This window comes from Pseudopodoces humilis, chromosome 1 (assembly GCF_049639895.1).
Source record: "Pseudopodoces humilis isolate 2021_Gansu_Grassland_sample_001 chromosome 1, ASM4963989v1, whole genome shotgun sequence".
NCBI classification, from domain to species: Eukaryota; Metazoa; Chordata; class Aves; order Passeriformes; family Paridae; genus Pseudopodoces; species Pseudopodoces humilis.
Window position 1 is genome coordinate 151,362,547 of NC_142200.1, and position 18,167 is coordinate 151,380,713.

Here is an 18,167-nt window from a genome sequence, read left to right on the forward strand (position 1 = left end):
ACCTCGGTGAATTGAAGACAACCAGAGCAAGAGCAGATTCAGCAGGGCCTGAAGGGGCTCCAGGAGAGCTGGAGAGGGACTGGGGACAAGGGGTGGAGGGACAGGACACAGGGAATGGCTCCCACTGGTTGGATGGGATATTGGGAATTGGGAATTCCTGGCTGGGATGGAATTCCCAGAGCAGCTGGGGCTGTCCCTGGATCCCTGGCAGTGCCCAAGGCCGGGCTGGATGGGGTTTGGAGCAGCCTGGGATGGTGGGAGGTGTGATCCTGAAGGTCCCTCCATCCCCAAACCTCTCAGGGTTCCTATTCTCAATGCTCCTCTCCTTGGTGGCCAATTCCAATCTCAAGCCTTACCCTGGAGGACCTGGAGGTTGGGAATTGAGGATTTCATCCCTTTTGGAGTCACCCACGGCTTCCCTGTGCCCAGAGCCTTCCTGCAGCCTCCTGGGACACTTGGTGTGCCCTGCTGTGCCGTCCCCAAGCCCTGGGAGCCGTCTGGGCTGGCAGAGCCCATCCCTGCAGGGCCGGGAGCAGCTCCGGAGCCGGAGCCTGGAAACGTCGTCCCGCGTCACCGTCAGCCCGCGGCCGGCCCGGCTGTCAGCTCCATCTGGGTGAGACAGCTCAGTGCTCAGCACCCATCTCACCAGCAATCCCAGCCTTCTCCTTCCATCCCTGGCCTCTTCCATCCCATTCCAGGTGAGCTGCTCCTTCAGCCGCCAGGTGCAGCCTCTCAGGGCTCCTCCGCGGCAATGGAAGGGATTTATTTCCGAGGTTTGCAGAGGAAAATAAAAACTGGTGGGGTTTATTTCAAAACATCCGTAACTCCTCAGTGAGGAATTAAAGAATTCCTAGAAAACTGGCTGCCTCTCTGCAGGGCTGTAAATTAGAATGATTTCAAAAGAGCACAGACAGCGTGTCATCTTCCTCATTCTCAAGCAGAAGCTGCCTGAATAAACAGTAATAGAATTGTAGATTCTTCTGGTATTATGTAAATGGCTCCATGCTTTGATGTCCCTCGTGTCATTAGTTTGACACTAGCTGGAATTAATGGCCATAAAACTCTATTACAAACGTGGCAGAGAGATTTCTCCTGACTGCTTCTGATTCCTCCCGTGAGCTCGCTGCCTCTGCCACAGGATTGGGGAAGCTGAAAGTAGGTCAGGGAGATGTGTGTGAACAGGGGCTGCTGGAATCACAGCCACAAACAAACAGCACTCCAGTGCTGAAGGGAAATTTGCTATTTTAAGCCCTTATTTCCATTATCACCATCTCATTCTGCACAACAAGCATGTGGGGGGGAGCTTCGGGGCCGTGCACCCACAGATGGGATCTGGGAAGGAGGAGAAAAAATACATCTGAGTACATAGAGATACATGGATTTGTGTATTTATATGTTTAAAGGGTGACAGTAAATACTGTCACTTCTGAATGGCTCCTCTCCATCTCATGTGAGGCAGAGGGAAAGTGCCAAAAGATGTAGGTCAAAAGAAATGAAACATTTCACATCCAAGCAGCAACCAAATGTTGGAATTGCAGGCTGGAATTCCTGGTACTGTGTGGTGGAACGTGGGGCAGGATTACAGGGATTTTCCAGAGTTCCCACATTCCTTACATGTTTATAATCCATTCCTCATCCTCACAGGGGCTTCCTCACTGGCAGCTCTTGGGGACAAGTGTTGGCTCCCAACCTGAGCTAAAGAGTTGGGATGTTTTGGACCTGGAGAAGGGTTAATCATGGAGCTGCTGCATGGTTCCCCTTAGGACAGCTGGATGAGAAAAGGTGGGAAACAAGGAATATCGTGGAATTGGCTATTTTTAGGCAGCAAAAACGTGAGCAGGAAGGAGAAGAAGGCAATAAACATAATCTCATCTTGGCAGTCAGGGGTGGCAAGAGTTAAATCTGTAGGAAAGGTAAAGTGCTAAAAAACGAATGGAGAGAAGTGGTTTGTATGGATAGGAAGGGAATTCACAGACCATTTCCAAGGAGGTTGTGCCAAATGCTTTTAAGAGTCTGGGAAAAAAGGAGGAAATTAATAAAAAATGGAAGTGAGGACTTAGAGCTGGAGAGATTTAAGAAGTCCCCAGATTATGGTGCACAGTGATTTACAAGCACTGAAGTGCAGGAGTCCAGAGAAGAGGATTTCCATTTTATCACAGATAAGGTTGGAAGAAAACTGTTAGATGGAGATGGAAAGTGGTGCACAAGAGGCTGCAGGGCTCAGCCCTTTGCCTGTTTATTTTTGGTTTTTATCATTTGATAAGGGTGAGAGCACAGGCTCCCTCCAGGCCAGGGACCAGGACCCTGAGGAGCTCCGGGATGGGGATGAGCGTTCCCAGGTGATGGAGAGGGCACCACCCTGGGCTAGGGGTGTGAAGCATTATTAACTTTTATTTTCATTAAAAGATACCAGAACAAGTGATGACACAACCAGAAAGAAGCAGCTGGAGTGATAAAAGTGTGAGGAGGCAGCAGACGAGGTGTAGCTACAACATGGTGCAGCGAGGATGTTTTCTTCATGTATTTTATTTGCTGTAAGTTTTGAGAAAAGTCAGAGTTTTGTGCCCTCCTCACCTTGTGAAGTGTTTTAGTGGATCAGGTGAGCTGGTGTGTGGACCTTGTTCTTCATGGTTCTGTAAATACTGACTCTCAAAGGAACACACTTGGAGCTCGTGATGCCCAGCAGAGACTGTAAGTGCTGCTTTTATTTAGTTTTGTGTTCTTCTCTGGGCCTGATTGCATTGAAAAAAAAATAAAAGGGGAAGGTTTGAGGTACCAGATCATCATCAGTGGGAAGTAGGGGATATTTTCTTTTGGGAATTTTGCTGACTTTATTCCTCAGGTATTTTTTTTTAAAATCCACTCTGTGGCTCTTGGATTTCCTGGGAGCAGGAGGCACTTTGCAAGTCCCAGTCCAGCGTGCAGACTGGCAGCAGATGCTGCTTTGGCTGCTTTTCTGTGTTTGTGGTGTCCTGAACCCTCTGTAGGTGTTGGCATCGGCCCAGGCTGCAGCTCAGGGCTCCCTGAACCGTGTCTGGTACCAACCCAAAATCTTGGCTGGCCTGGAGGGTATTCCTGGGCCTCGTGCTGAGCAAGAGGAGAGTGAGAGAACCATGGAATGGTGTGGGTGGGAAGGGACCATGGGACACCCTCCCCTAGCCCAGGTTGCTCCAAGCCCTGTCCATCCTGGCCATGGCCACTTGCAGGGACTGGAATCCAGAGCCTGTGCCAGTCCTCTGCTGCTGAGCCCCAGGAGTCCCCACACACCTGGAGGTACCAGAGCACGTTCTGCAGCTCCCAGCTCCAGTACAGCTGCTCCTGCTCTCCTCCCAAGCTCTCGGGTTCCTTGTGTGGGTCTGGTGTGTCTCTGTTTGCTCATCCCTCCCCCCTTCTCCAGAGGTGCAGATCTGTGTCCCTGACCTAGAGACTGCTTCACTTTTCCTGGGGGAACTTCCAGACCCCTCCAGGGTGGCAATTCCCGTGTCCCTGTGTGAGGTCTGAGCAGCAGGCTCAGCAGTGACCTTTGCTGACCGAATCCTGCTGATCCCTTTGTGCTGCCCCACGGAGCAGCTCAGAACGGAGCTTTGAACCTCAGCGTTCCCTGAATCAGGATAAAGCTGGTTAAATTTGGTAACAGCCCTTTCAGGGGAAATAGCATTTCCCTGCTGGGAAGGAGGGCTGACAGCTCTGCGGGTCACGGCTCCTCTGCAGACTGCACTGTCACTGCTGGCAAGGGACACAGGGGACACGCCATCCCTGGCTGGGCTGGCACCCCCTCCCCAAAACGCCTTGGAGCTCCTTCCAGGCTGCTCTGGAAGTCAGGAGCCTCCTGTAGTGCATCAAAGCAACACAGCTGGCTGGGAGATTTCATGGAAGTGCAGGTGATCCGTGTTTTTCCCTCAGGATCTTTGTCCCCGTGTGTCCGTGGCTGTGACATCTCCGTGCTCGGGAGCTGCGGCTGGCGCAGGCAGGAGGAGGCTGCAGCTGGTGCTCACAGCTCAGCCTGGAGAAAAGGAGCCTCAGGAGGGACCTTCTGGTTCTCCAAAACTCCCTGGCAGGAGGGGACAGCCACGGGGTCGGGCTCTGCTGCCAGGGAACAGGGTCAGGAGGAGAGGGAACGGCCTCAGGGGGGACAGCAGCAGGAATTTCCCCATGGAAAGGGAGCTCAGGCCTTGGAAGTGCCCAGGGAAGTTTGGAGTGTCCATCCTGGAGGTGTCCAAGGAACACCTGGAGGTGACACTCAGGGCTCTGGGCTGGGGACAATTTGGGCATCAGGCCCAGCTGGGACTCCGTGGCCTTGGAGGGCTTTTCCAGCCTGGATGATTCCAAGATTCTGGGATCTCTGGGGCTCTCCCCGTGCCAGCACAGCGGGGTTTGGACAGGCCTCCTGTGCCCACTCCTCATCATGATTCTTTTGCCTCAGAGTTGCTCTTACTTCAGCTTCAGGCACTTCAGGCAGGGTGCCCAGAGACCTTCCCGTGGGCTCTCCTCAGTTCTGAGGAGGATTCAGGGCCAGGGAACGGGGCAGGGATTGAGCTGGCTCAGCCCTGCCCGGGGTTTGTGTTCTCTGTGTCACCTGCACCTCACCTGGGCCTGCTCAGCGCCTCTGGGGGGATTTTACCTGGCTGTGGATTGGAACAGTCCCTGCCAGGGATGTGCACAGGGCTTTAGGAAGAAACCCAAGTGAAACAGAGGAAATGTCTAAGTTGCACCACGTGGCTGAGAAAAAACAAAAAGTCCATGCAGGGACATCTCCCACTGTCCCAGGCTGCTCCAAACCCTTCCAGCCTGGCCTTGGGCACTGCCAGGGATCCAGGGGCAGCCACAGCTGCTCTGGGAATTCCATCCCAGCCAGGAATTCCTTCCCAATATCCCATCCACCCAGTGGGAGCCATTCCCTGTGTCCTGTCCCTCCATCCCTTGTCCCCAGTCCCTCTCCAGCTCCCAACATCTGGTTTTATTTCCAATACCATGGGAATAAGCCTTTAGTGAGTGTTTTGTTTAAAAACAGAGCTCCAGGTGCCCTTGTTAATAAAAGATGGGTCTGTTGAGGCTGGTTCTGGGTGAGGAGTCTGCAGAGGTGGGAGCTGTGCTGAGGATTCCTCACTCCCTGGGCACTGACATTCCCAGGGGGAAGAGAGGTGGGAGACAGGAGCTCTGTGCACCTCCGTGGTTCCACCTCCCAGGAAAATTCCCTCTGGGAAGGAGAAATAAGGAAGGGAAAACAGCTGGACAGGAAACTGTAGCAACTGCATTTTTTATTTTTTTTTTCCTTGCAGATTTTTTTACAAGGCAGAACATGAACCTTGTGTTGAACTTTGAAGTTACTGACTTGGCATCTCTGAAGTTTGGAGATACTGGTTGTGACAGACTCTTAGCATTCAGGATTATGTAACCACATGGAATTTCAGAGGGAAAGCAGTAAAACCCTTCTGGAACTGTCAGCACCCTCTGAAATGCCCTGCAGTTTATTGAGGGCCTTTAATAGATTCCTGATCTTCCCATCCAGCTCAGTGGTGGAATTTAATTTGCTTCTCATTGCAGGGACTCGAGAGTGCCAGGGCAAGGGGGAATGGCTCCCAGTGCCAGAGGGCAGGGCTGGGTGGGATACTGGGAAGGAATTCCTGGCTGGAACAGAATTCCCAGAGCAGCTGGGGCTGTCCCTGGATCCCTGGCAGTGTCCCAGGCCCAGGAGCAGCCTGGGACAGTGGGAGGTTGGAATGAGGTGAGCTTTAAGGTCCCTTCCAGCCCAAATCATTCTGATCTTCTGTGAAATTATTTTGTGTCATCTCAGCCAGATCTGGGCTCAGCACTGGCTCCTGGGAGTTAAACTTCTCTCTTCTGCAAGGACAGAAATGTCTTTTCTCCAAAAGGCTGGATCTGTGGAGCCTCTGCCACCCTGAGCTCAGCTCAGCTGGGCTTGGACTTAGGCAGGGCTGGACCCTGCAGAGCCTCTGTGGCCCAGCTGCCCAGTGTGCAGCCCCCTCAGATTTTGGCTCTCAGTAAAATGGAATTGCTGCATTTCACTGACAAGAGGAAAGGGAGGAGGAACCAGCTTTGACAGCTCTGCTCTGCGTGAATTTGTCCTCCATCAAGGCTTTAGATATTCATTAAATGCAAAAACTTCTTGGGATCTTGAGCTCTCATCCCCCTGGATAAAAATGTACAACCTCCCTTTGGGTGGCTGGGTGACATCTTTTTCCATGGAGTTCCTGTCTGTGCTTATCCCTTAGATTTTTGGGGATTAGTGAAGCTTGACTGCAAAACTCACTCATGGGGATTTTCAGACCCTTCACTCTGAGCTGAACTAGACAATATTTTATTTTACAAAGTTATCAGACTGGTAATAAAATTGAGGGGATATTCCTGAGAGATGCTCCATGTTTGCTCCAAAGCCAACAGGCACAAAGAGAGCCTGAGCATCTTTCAGGTGAAACTTTTGCCTCCCTTACCCAAAATAATGTCTGGAAATAACGTCCTGAGCAAAGGAAGGAGATCCTGGAATGTCTTGGCTGCCTGTGGGGATTTTTACCTGGTGTTCCAGGTAGATCCCATCCTGTACAGCAGCACTGGGCAGCAGATGGAAGGGCTGTGTGCCTGAAAATCGGACAGGACATGCAGGTAAATTCCATCAGATGGGAATCACAAATTGCTCCTTAATAAATGTCCTGAGCATGGGCAGGACCTCACACAGGCACCAGGTGCTCCCAAACCAGACTGAACCTCCTGAGGAGTCCTTAAAGCATCCAGTCTGGGAAGGAAAGGCTCCAGGGAGACCTTGGGCCCCTCAGGGGCTCCAGGAGAGCTGGAGAGGGACTGGGGACAAGGGATGGAGGGACAGGACACAGGGAATGGCTCCCACCGGTTGGATGGGATATTGGGAAGGAATTCCTGGCTGGGATGGAATTCCCAGAGCAGCTGGGGCTGCCCCTGGATCCCTGGAAGTGCCTAAGGCCAGGCTGGATGGGGTTTGGATCCACCTGGGACAGTGGGAGGTGTCCCTGCCATGGCAGGGGTGGCTCTGGGTGGCTTCAGGATCCATTCCAACCCAAACCATTCCATGACTCTGATTCTGAGGCTCCTTTTTAAGGCTGTGGATCCCACACCCTGCAGAGGGGGATCTGTGTTCATTCCCTGGGAGTTTTTTGGCGTGGCTGATCAAACTGCTGCTCTCTGTGGGGATTCCAGCAAGGCCAACTCTGCCTCCGTGTGAGGAGCCCAAATTCCCTTTGGGAATGCAGGAATGAAGCTCCCAAGCCTTCCCTTTCCCAGTTTTCCCTGCTGGGTGCTGGCAGGGCCCTCTCCCGGCTGCTCACTCATTAATTTTGAAGATCTTTAACCCCGAGCTGGAGGTCTGGCCGGTGACCTCTCAAGATTAGCATCTCCTGCCTCACAAAGGCTTGAGCTCATAATCCTGTCCTCAGAGAGCTTCCCATTCCCGTGGGATGTGCCAGCAGCTCCAGGAGCTGCTCCTGTCCCCCACCAGTGCCTCCAGCAGCATTTTGGCTGGTTTGACTGGGAATTGGTTGATGTGAGCGCGCTGAGCTTTGCAGAGAGATGATCAAACAAACAATGGGACGCTGTCAGCAGCTCTGCTAAATGTTCCACCCTCATCCCACCCTGGATCACTGCAGGGAAGGTGCCACTTGCATGGGATCCTTGTTTTTACTGTCAGGAGCCAGTTTGTTTTGTAAGTACGTTGTTATTGGTGTTTTTTTCCCTTTGAGCAAGACTTTGTGAGCTCTAATCCTACGTTGGTTTATATTATCAGGGCTCCTAACCGGATTTTCAGCTATCAGGCAGCTTTAATACTTGTTAAAATTGCTTTGCAGGTCTGTGGGATCTGTCAGATTTGTGTTCTGTGTGCAGTGCTTTATCTGCTGCCGATGCACAATTCCCAGGCACTGCCAGCACTGGGCCTTGGATGAGTTTGGATTCTCCTTTTTGTGGTCCTGGGTGGGTTTTGTTGGTAGGTCAGAGGCAGAATGTGAGCTTTGGGTTTGGAACTGAAAAATCCTCTTTTCCCAGTCCTCAGGAAATCTGAGATCACGTTTTGTGTCCCAGGTTTGATAAGGGGAAACAATATTGGGATGGGCTGGGGGTGACAAATAAGCTGGAAGTGGCATAAGTGGAAATTTATGGCAAACAACTCAGAAAACATTTTGGGAATAATGGAGGGGGTTTTGCTGGTGGTGGTTTGATCCAGAAAGCTTTGTTGTCCTGGCTGGCCCAGGGAGGCTGATCCAGGCTTGGCCCTGCTCCTGCATCCCTCCTTGCTCCGGGATTCCTGCCTTCTCTGACTTCTTAATTTGCATCTGTTGTGAAAATATTGTGTGAAGAATATTCCGGTTTTGGGTTTCCATTGGGAAGGATTTGGCAGAGGCAGCTCCCAACTGCTCCTGCTGCAGGCTCTGGGGCTTTGCTGCAGCTCAGGGCTTCCAAACACCCACAGGTTTTTGCTCAACTCTGTTTCATCTGATGTCAAATGGAAATATTTCCCATCACAATTCCTTTTGTCTCCCTCTGCTCCCTCCTTCCCCAGCCCCAGTTGTGGTTCCCTGCTCTATTCAGAGGTATGAACGCAACCTGGCTCCTAAAAAACCCCCCAAAATTGAGGTTTTTTTTCCCAGATTTACCTTTTTGACCCTAATTTTATGTTCTTCGCTGTGAAATCTTGCATTGTGGCAATATGCCAGTGTATTTTTGGTGCTAACAAATAGATTTGTTTGAAATATTTAAGAGTTCAAGCTCTCCATCAGCCTCAGCGTGGTCCAACCATCATTCTGTTAATGTCATAATATCATAAAATCATCTTTAAAGAAATTCTTGAATGTTTTTAACTGCTCCCAGGCTCTTCCTCACACTGTCAAGGACTTTCAGTGTCTTCTAATTTTATTTTTTTTTTGCTTTAAATAGTTTTATAGACACACAAATGACAGGCTCCTGTCTAGAGGAATTTACAGTGGAATCTAATTAAATCCCTGGCTGTTCTGTACCACAAATAATGGTAAATAAAAATAATGTCCCTTGACACATCTCAGTGGCATTTTATCTCCAAAGCACTTGGCAAAGCTAAATAAAATATTACCAAAAATACACTACAGGATCCAATAAAACAATAATAAAATATTTTCTGGTGAAGTGCTCAGGTTTTTAGATTCCTCCAGGGGGGTTGGTGACTCCCCTGTCCCCCTGTCCTTGAGAATCCCTGCTGAAGTCAGCAATGGCAAATGCAGCCATTTAAAATAAAATAAATAAGAATAAAATCTGAAATAAGATAAAATAAATAAGAATAAACAAGAATAAATAAGAATAAAAGCTGAAATAAGATAAAATAAATAAGAATAAATAAGAATAAATAAGAATAAACAAGAATAAATAAGAATAAAAGCTGAAATAAGATAAAATTAATAAGACTAAATAAGAATAAAAGCTGAAATAAATAAGAATAAATAAGAATAAACAAGAATAAATAAGAATAAAATCTGAAATAAAATAAATAAGAATAAATAAGAATAAATAAGAATAAACAAGAATAAATAAGAATAAAAGCTGAAATAAGATAAAATAAATAAGAATAAATAAGAATAAAATCTGAAATAAAATAAGAATAAATAAGAATAAACAAGAATAAATAAGAATAAAATCTGAAATAAAATAAATAAGAATAAATAAGAATAAAAGCTGAAAGGCACTGGCAGAAAAGCAGAATCCCCACTGCTCTGGAAGTAAAATTGATATTATTTGTATTAATCATTGTATATACTCATTTATATGTGTGTGTGTATAGAAATAAAAGTATGTATAGAATAATGTACAATATATAATTTACATATATTTATAAATATATAAAATTATATCATTGTGTATAATATTAAACACATGAAAATATATAATATGACATAATATAATATAATATAATATAATATAATATAATATAATATAATATAATATACATGAAAACATAAAATATGCTATAAAGTATATATAATGTATATATAATATATATATACATTATAAAGTATTTGCTATAATATATGCTATATATTTATATCTTACATTTATTTATTTATAGCATATATAACATAAATTATCCAATAGGTTCTTTGGTTATAGAATGTATTGTTATTGAAATTGTTGTTTAAAATAGTATTAAATATTTATATGATTAATTTTATTATTATTAATTAGAAGTAAGAATTAATATTTACCCCTAATCAGAGATTTGGACATGTTTTAAACTCCTGTTGCTCCTTTGAACCCAAACTCTGAGCAAATTGTTGAACCCACTGATGATTTGTACTGGCGACATTTCCTTGTTCTAAGGTGTAAAACAAACTCCAAGCCCCACAAAATCCATTTTTAATCTTATTTTTAAAAATTATTATTATTATTGTTATTATTATTATTATTATTATTATTATTATTATTATTACTACTATTATTATTATTATTATTATTATTATTATTATTACTACTATTACTATTATTATTATTTAGATCTCTGCCCACCTTGCTGTGAGCTCTCAGCCCACCTGACACCTCCAGATTTTTGGTTTTACAGACCAGGGTTGTGTTTTTAATGAATTCTTTCCTTCTGTGCCTTAACATTGGGGTTGTTTTTATTAACTGCAGTTTTGCACTGAATTAAGGGTTATATCCAGGCATATTTTGTGATGAATTTCATCTCCTGAGCTCCAGGCTTGCAGGTATTGTCAGCCCAAGTGAAGGTAAAAATACTGAAATAAAGAGATTGGCAGAGAGCAGAGAATTGGGGGTGAGAGAAGGAGTCACTGTAAATATTTCTGTTTCTTTCCAGAAGAAACTGGAACCACTTTAAAACTCTAATGTTGTCCTCAGAAAAGTTGGCAAATTCAGGCCTCCTTAAAATTGAAATAAAGCTAGAAATGGTTAGTCTGGCTTTTAATTTTGAACTTTTCCACTGAGTTTGTCCTGTTTAAAGTCTCAGGGTTTTGTTCCTTTTGTACAACTGGAGGCTTTGGACCAGGACAGCACTTCCATGTGAGTCTGTTCCTGATTTTCCATGTGCATCAGGACACAGCAATCCCAGCTGTTGTGTGTCTTGTATTTGGAGAGCTGGGTCAAACCAGTAAAAAATGAAGAAAAAATGAAGAAAAAATGAAGAAAAAATGAAGAAAAATGAATAAAAATTTAATATTGTGGTCTCTGGTTTAGCTGCCAGTCCCTGTTACCTGGGGATGTCACATCCCAATGTACAACCATCCACTGGAAATATTTCAGTGTTTGACTGGGTTGTTTTCCTCTCCCATGTCAGTATTCCCTGGAGAAATCATGGATGAGAAGATGTCCTACAAAGAGTTCCTGGACCGCAACGACTCGTGGTCAGCAGAGGAGAGGGACCTGTGCTTCAAACCCATGGACATGGCTGGTAGGATGGCTCTGGAGCCTGGAGCATCCCTGATTTTGGCAGCTGGGGCACCTCATGGATTCCTGGCTCCATTCCTGGCTCCATCCCTGCAGGAATTCTGCTCTCCTGCCTTGGGCAGCCCCTGGATTCCTGGAGATCAGGGCTGGGAGCAGCTCAGGGGGAATTTCTGGCTCTGCTGCCAGGGAACAGGGACAGGAGGAGAGGGAACAGCCTCAGGCTGGGCCAGGGGAGGTTCAGGGTGGAAATTGGGAAAATTCCTTCAGAACAGAGTGTTGAGTGCTGGCCCAGGGCAGTGGTGGAATCCCCATCCCTGGGAGTGTCCCAAACCCAAGCAGACACAACATTTTGTGATGAGTTTTGGGGGTATTTGGTCAAAGCTTGGAGCCCATGATCTTGGAGGACTTTTCCAAGCCTTACAACTCTGGGATTCGATGGCCAGAGCGGTTTCTGGGGCACTCCCAGAGCTGAAGTGCTGGGAGCACTGTGGTTTCAGAGCAAACCTGGCCAGGTCTGTCCCCAGGCAGTGCTGTCCCTCTGTCCCATCCTGGCACTGCTGACACTCCTGAGAGTGAGCTGCACCCTGTGTAACCCAGCCCTGCAGACAGCTTCACCTTCACCCAACAGCCTCCTCTTCATTTCCTCTTATTTCCTCCAAAATTTCAAAAAATTTCATCTTTTGAAATTCAATTGCTTGCTGGCCCTCAGAAATGTGTGTCCTGCCCAGATTATCCCAGGCAATCAAAAGATACAGGATGGAATTTCCATTTTTAATATGTTTTTGAGTACTGCAGGCCTGCTTAGTGTGTGATTTTCTTACTGCCTGAATCTCTCTCCGTAAGAGATTCTGTGAAGAGCTGAGGTGTTTTTACAAGGATGAGAAATGGTTCATTTAAGAGCTGCAGGTTCCTTGGGTTTTCCCTCCTGTTGCTGTGTGGGTGCAGGAGTGGGACATTGATATAATTCTCCTCAAGAGCCACGTGTCAAATGTGTTAATTAGGAACAATTTAAATACCTGGCCCATCACCCAGTGTTCTTTTGGCCTGAATAATAGGAATATTTGAGTTTATTTGTTGCCTGAAACCACATTTCTTTAGGTTTCATGTCTCTGGAGTGTCTTGCACACCTGTACAGGCACCACATAAAATTCAGGATCAAAGTGTCCCCTGTGTTGCTCTTCCAGTTGGATATAAATGAGATTCTGCTTAGAATTCCCACAATGGAGCAGAGGGATCAGAAGGCACAGAGCAGCTTTAAGGACTTGTCAACAGGAGAAAAATGGGAACATCAGACTCAGAGAAATCTGTGGGTTTATTCAGTATTTGTATATCAAATATTTCAATATCCCACTTTCCAAAAAGTGGGAGGATGATTTCCCTCCCAAGGAGAAGATTCTGTGGCCAGTGGTGTAAAGGATCTCCTGATCACCATTCCTGTAATTCCTTGGGGAAACTTCAGCTCTCCCACTTCTCCCCTTTCCCCATTTTTTGCCCATTTTTTCCAGCTCATCCAACTGCTGGGCAAAGAGGGAACATCAGCAGGATCTCTTTTAGTTTTAAATTGGTTTCAGTCATGATCTTTTTTGTTTGTTTGTTTGTTTTTCCTTGTTTTTTGGGGGTTGGTATTTAATTGGAGAGGAGGCAGTTGTTCAGACTTGGCAATACTGTTCTAAACAGCTTGAAATCAAAATACTCTGCACGTTGCTCCAAGGCAAAATGTTGTCTTGGCATCTCAAATAATCTGACAGGTTTATAAAGAAATTCACTCAGCTCACCTGATCTTGACATCCCAGCACACTGTGGGCATGGGAACAGCTCAGGCTGGGCTCTCAGCCCTGCAGGGAGCACATCTGGGATGAAAATGAGCCACAGCCCTCAACCAAATCCCTCTGCACTGGGTTTAACCGGAGGAAACCCGAGTGTCTGGAAGTGGGGTGTTCCTCTGGAGAGGAGAAGCTCCAGGGAGAGCTCAGAGCCCCTTGCAGGGACTGGGGACAAGGGATGGAGGGACAGGACACAGGGAATGGCTCCCAGGGCCAGAGGAATGGGATGACAGGGACCTTAAAGCCCACCCAGTGCCACCCCTGCCATGGCAGGGACACCCCCCAGGTTGCTCCAAACCCTGTCCAGCCTGGCCTTGGGCACTTCCAGGGATGGGACAGTCTGCCTGGGATGCTGGGAGATGTTTCCATTCCCCAGTAACTTGGTTAAAATACCAGTTCATCAGCCCAGTTCATACTGGGATGCAGTTCCTGCCTGGGAGAGCTCAGAGCTCCCACACCTTTCCCTGCTCTGGGCTGAGCTGAGCCCTGCTCCTGACACAGATCCATGGGATGTGTCCATCAGGGCAGAAGGACACAGCTCCTGCAGGAACAGCCATGCTCCACTTTCCCCAAAAGTCACCCTGAGCAGCTGAGGGTTACTGCTGGCTGTAAATTCCGATCCCAAGGGGTTTGCTCCTGGGGAAGAATCCCAAAAGCAGCTTTTCCTTGCAAGTGCAGCGTTGGGATCTGGTGAATCTTGTTGCAGTCCTTGTCCCCTGGGTGTGACCCTGCCTGGTTGTGTCTCTGGCAGAGCCTTTCAGCCTCCACAGAGGGGAGAACCTTCCAGATTTGTCCTTCCCCACGGACATGAGGAACGTGCCGCTGTTCCCAGGCCACGCCGATGCTGCCAGGGACATCCTTGGTGAGCTCCTCCTGCTCCTCCCCAGCTCTCTGGTGTGGAGTTTTCTCTCTTGCTTTCCATCTACTGAAAATTCAGGTTGGAAATTCACTTTTTTCCCTGTTGTTGTTTTAATGGTTAAACCCCAGATACTCGGGAGCTCTTTCTGCAAAGTGCAGGATTTCAGCTCTTGGATTATTATATTAATATTGGATTATTAAGGGATTACCAGCAGGAATTCATGGGAACAGAAGCAGAAAGCCAAAGGAAATAATTTGCCTGTGTTGGCTCTCTTACACCTTGTCCAAAAGTTCTATTAAACACAGAATTTATGGTTTGTGAAGCAGAACTAACATTTGATGCAGATTTATCTGAACTGCTGCTGAGCAGAACAGTCCAAGTGTGGTAGGACTTGAAATTTAAGAGAGGAATCATTAGGGCTGGTGATTAACTAAAGTTTTTTTATTTCCTTAGCTCCACATGGATCCATGATGGGACCTGAACAGCCTTTCCTGGGGTCCCTGTATTCCCCTGCAGAGGCTCTGGACCCATCAGCCTTCATCGGCCTCGAGTCAGGCACAGAATTCCTGCCAGGAAAAGCAGGTGAGAAGCAAATGTTTTCTCTTACTGGCTGGGTTTGGAGGGTTTGCAGCTGGAAAATCCCAGTTTACAAGTCCTAAAGAATCTTGGTGGGGAGTTGATTCATAAAATGAGCTAAGATTGGAAAATTTCCTCTTGGCATGGACAGCTGCTGGTTCAGGAGGAATGTTGTGGTGTGAGGCTTTGGCACAGGTGCCCAGAGCTGCTGGGGCTGTCCCTGGATCCCTGGCAGTGCCCAAGGCCAGGCTGGACACTGGGGCTGGAGCTCCTGGGACAGTGGGAGGTGTCCCTGCCATGGCAGGGGGGCACTGGGTGGGTTTAAGGTCCCTTCCAGCCCAAACCAATCTGGGATTCTGCATTAGGAGATCACAGGATTGTTCACAGGTTGGAACTTTTCCAACCCCCCTGCCTAGGCAGGGCTACCCAGAGCCACTTGCCCAGAGGAACTGAGGGAAGAAACTCCTCTTTTGGCTCCTGGGGTCAGTGCTGGGTGTAACTCTTGTCTGATGGGAGATTTCACTCCCAATAATTGTGGAAGAGCAGCATGTTCTGGTACCTCTCATAGAGGGAATGTAAAACTTCCCTGAGGATGAACTCCCAAGGCAGCAGAGTCAAGATCTTCACTGGGAAAGGCCCTGTGTGGTCAGGGCTGGGCTCAGAGTGTTTGTTCCCCACAGCACCTGAAGAATACTGGATGGGAGCTCAGCAGGACATGAAGGGACCAGATACCTCTTTCTTTGTTGAGCCACCAGGTAAAAAAGTTTTGAGCTGACCTGCAGGAAGAGTTGGTAGAGAGCTCCTGAGCAGCAGAACCAGCTCCTCTCCTTGTCTGGCTCCTCAAGGGACACTTGACCTGACCGAGGAGAGCGCTGCTTCTGCTGCTCGCAGCAGTGCAGAATGGAAATGCATCTTTGAGGAGTGGGAATGGATTTATACTGAAAGAGAGAAGGGATGGATGGGATATTGGGCAGGAATTGTTCCCTGGCAGGGTGGGCAGGCCCTGGCACAGGTGCCCAGAGCAGCTGAGGCTGCCCCTGGATCCCAGGCCAGGCTGGATGAGGCTTGGATCACCCTGGGATGGTGGAAGGTGTCCCATGGGTGTGATTGAGTGATCCTTAAAGTCCCTTCCCACCCAAACCTTTCTGGGATTTTACAATTACCTTTAAATTCTGGGCACAGTTAAACCTTTGAAGCTCCACTGGGACGTGATCCCATTGGGAATTTGTGTGTATTGCAAAACTTGACCCATAATGGGATCTTTATTTCCACGAGGAAGCTGAGAACAGTTTCACCCTGGTCATGGGTAGGAAGCGTTTCTGGAGCTGGGGGTGGCACTGGGGGATGTTTGTAACGCAACATTCCCCAACTCTGCCACTTCTCCTGGGATTCCAGAGTTTTCTTGGGCGCTGCACAAATGATTTTCCAGAGAGTGGGCAATAAAAGCTGATCTTCTCAGGGATGCTGAGTGGGAGTTCCCAGGCACCACCCCATGGGTGTCCCCCACATCCCAGCAGCTCCGGGGAGGAGCCGAGTGCCGAGGCCTCTCCAGATGTTCATTCCAGCTGTTCCTGTTGCAGTGCCCCCCTCAGCCACAGAGGCCATCAGGACGAGCCTGCCCGAGAGCCCCACGGCAGCAGCAGCCCCTGGGAGTGTTCCTGCTGCAGCCTCAGCATTCCCAGGAGAGGCTGCAGCCACGGATGCACCAAAGGGCGCCACGCCAGGTACATCAATCCCTGCATCCCTGGAAAACCTGGGGGAAGGGGTGAACAGATCCTGCAGCTGTGGGGACACCCCAGGGGGAAGCAGCAGGTCTGCTCACTTGTGTCCCAGCCCATGGATCCGAGCCACCTCCAGATTTTAGCTGCGGGACAATCCTGGGGACGTGGTTGTGGCACAGCGAGGGAATGGTTCAGGTTGGAAAAGCCCTCTGAGGTCACCAGGTCACTTCCCCAGCACAGATCTATTCACAAATACCTTTAAACCTCTCCTTCTAAAAGATTTTCTTGGAAAAAACCCATTTTAACATATTTATACTCCCAGTATAAATTTATTTATTTATTTATTTACTTATTTATTGATACTATTTTTATATATTTATTTATTTATTTATTTACTTATACTATTATTTTTATATATATATATATAACATATTTATACTCCCAGTGCCAGTTGTTGTCCAGTTTCCCAATTCTTTATCTCATTTCCATCATTATCCAGGGAACATCCATACTGCTTTTAATATCTATTTATTTGCAGTCTTATTTGTCTGTAAAATCAAAATCTTTGCATTTTCTTTTGGAGAAAATCGTGGTATCACTTAAAAACCCCACAACCAAGTCAAACCCAAGTGAGGGTTGGTGCATGATGGATCCTTTTGGTTTGGTTCACTAAAATATTTGTTATGTCTAAATGGATCCTTAATGTACCATTTTAAAAGGGACTTTTTCCATTTTTCTGTTTCATTCTGACTTCAGTTTAAGTATCTAATTTAGATTTCATACATTTTCCATTGGTTGGGGAGGATATTTTTAGATGTAACTCAAAAAATCAGTAGAAATGTTATTTTTTTGGTGATCAGCAATAGATGGGAGATGTTCAGGGCACTGAGCTGCAGGACACAGAGGGTGGGCAGAGCTTGGGGCTGTCGAGATGAGCTGCAGAAGAAAGATCCAGTGCTTCTGGCACTGATCATTTGGAAAAGCTTCCCTCTGGACAGCTGAAACATTAAACAAAAGCTGACTGAAAAACCTCCTTTGAGGGGATTTTAGGCAAATAGGAGCTTAAATGCAGAGGTTTGATTGTGCTCTGAAGTGACAAATGTTGGTTTGGAGCTACCAGCTCAGTGTTAGGAGATACTGTGTGAAAAATCAACGAGGCCAGTTTGAGGGAATAGAGGGAATGTGGGATTTGTGGCAGGATTTTGTGTCAGGAGCACAAACCAAACCCCCAGCAGCAGCACAAATCGTGTTTAGGATGAAGTGTGTAGCTTTGGGGTGTGTCAGGACTTCCTGCTCTTGGAAAAGCCGCTGGGCTCTCACAGGTGATTCCACGTTCTCTGTGTCCTGCACTAGAGGGAAAACCAGGGAAGCTTTCCCAGGGTGGCTGCCCCATCCCTTGGAAGTGCCCCAGGCCAGGTTGGAGCAGCCTGGAATAGTGGGAGATGTCCCTGCCCAGGAGAAGGGAGTGGATCTGGAGCTGGGACATCTCTAAGGAGCCCCCCAGCTCAAACCATCCCAGCGCTCTGCACAAGCCTCTCGCCGTGGCTCCTGCCTGGGCCCTGCTGCAATGTGCTCCTGGCAGAGGATCCAGCAGCTCTGGCCCTTTGCCAGCTGTGTGGCATCAGGGAGGTTGGGAACAGAATCCATCCATCCTTGGCTGCAGATGGGAGCCCCACTGCAGGGCACGTGGGGCTGCGGCAGGAAAAGCTCTTGGATGCGTCCAGGAGCGGATAAAGACCGGGGTGCAGTGCTGGCAGGGGGAGGAAGAGGTGCTGGAAGCCA

At 47.6% G+C, this 18,167-nt stretch overlaps 1 protein-coding gene across 7 annotated transcripts in view; it reads left to right on the forward strand.

Annotated features, from left to right (window-relative positions):
* The window catches only part of MAP4 (microtubule associated protein 4), a 139,063-nt gene that overhangs the window by 69,027 nt on the left and 51,869 nt on the right, over positions 1-18,167 (forward strand). For all 7 annotated transcript variants that reach the window (XM_088066820.1, XM_088066817.1, XM_088066828.1 and 4 more), the window contains exons 5-9: positions 11,297-11,410; positions 13,981-14,091; positions 14,542-14,670; positions 15,345-15,419; positions 16,245-16,388. In XM_088066820.1, coding sequence (XP_087922946.1) covers positions 11,297-11,410; positions 13,981-14,091; positions 14,542-14,670; positions 15,345-15,419; positions 16,245-16,388 — 573 coding nt within the window. The remainder of the gene's footprint in view (positions 1-11,296; positions 11,411-13,980; positions 14,092-14,541; positions 14,671-15,344; positions 15,420-16,244; positions 16,389-18,167) is intronic.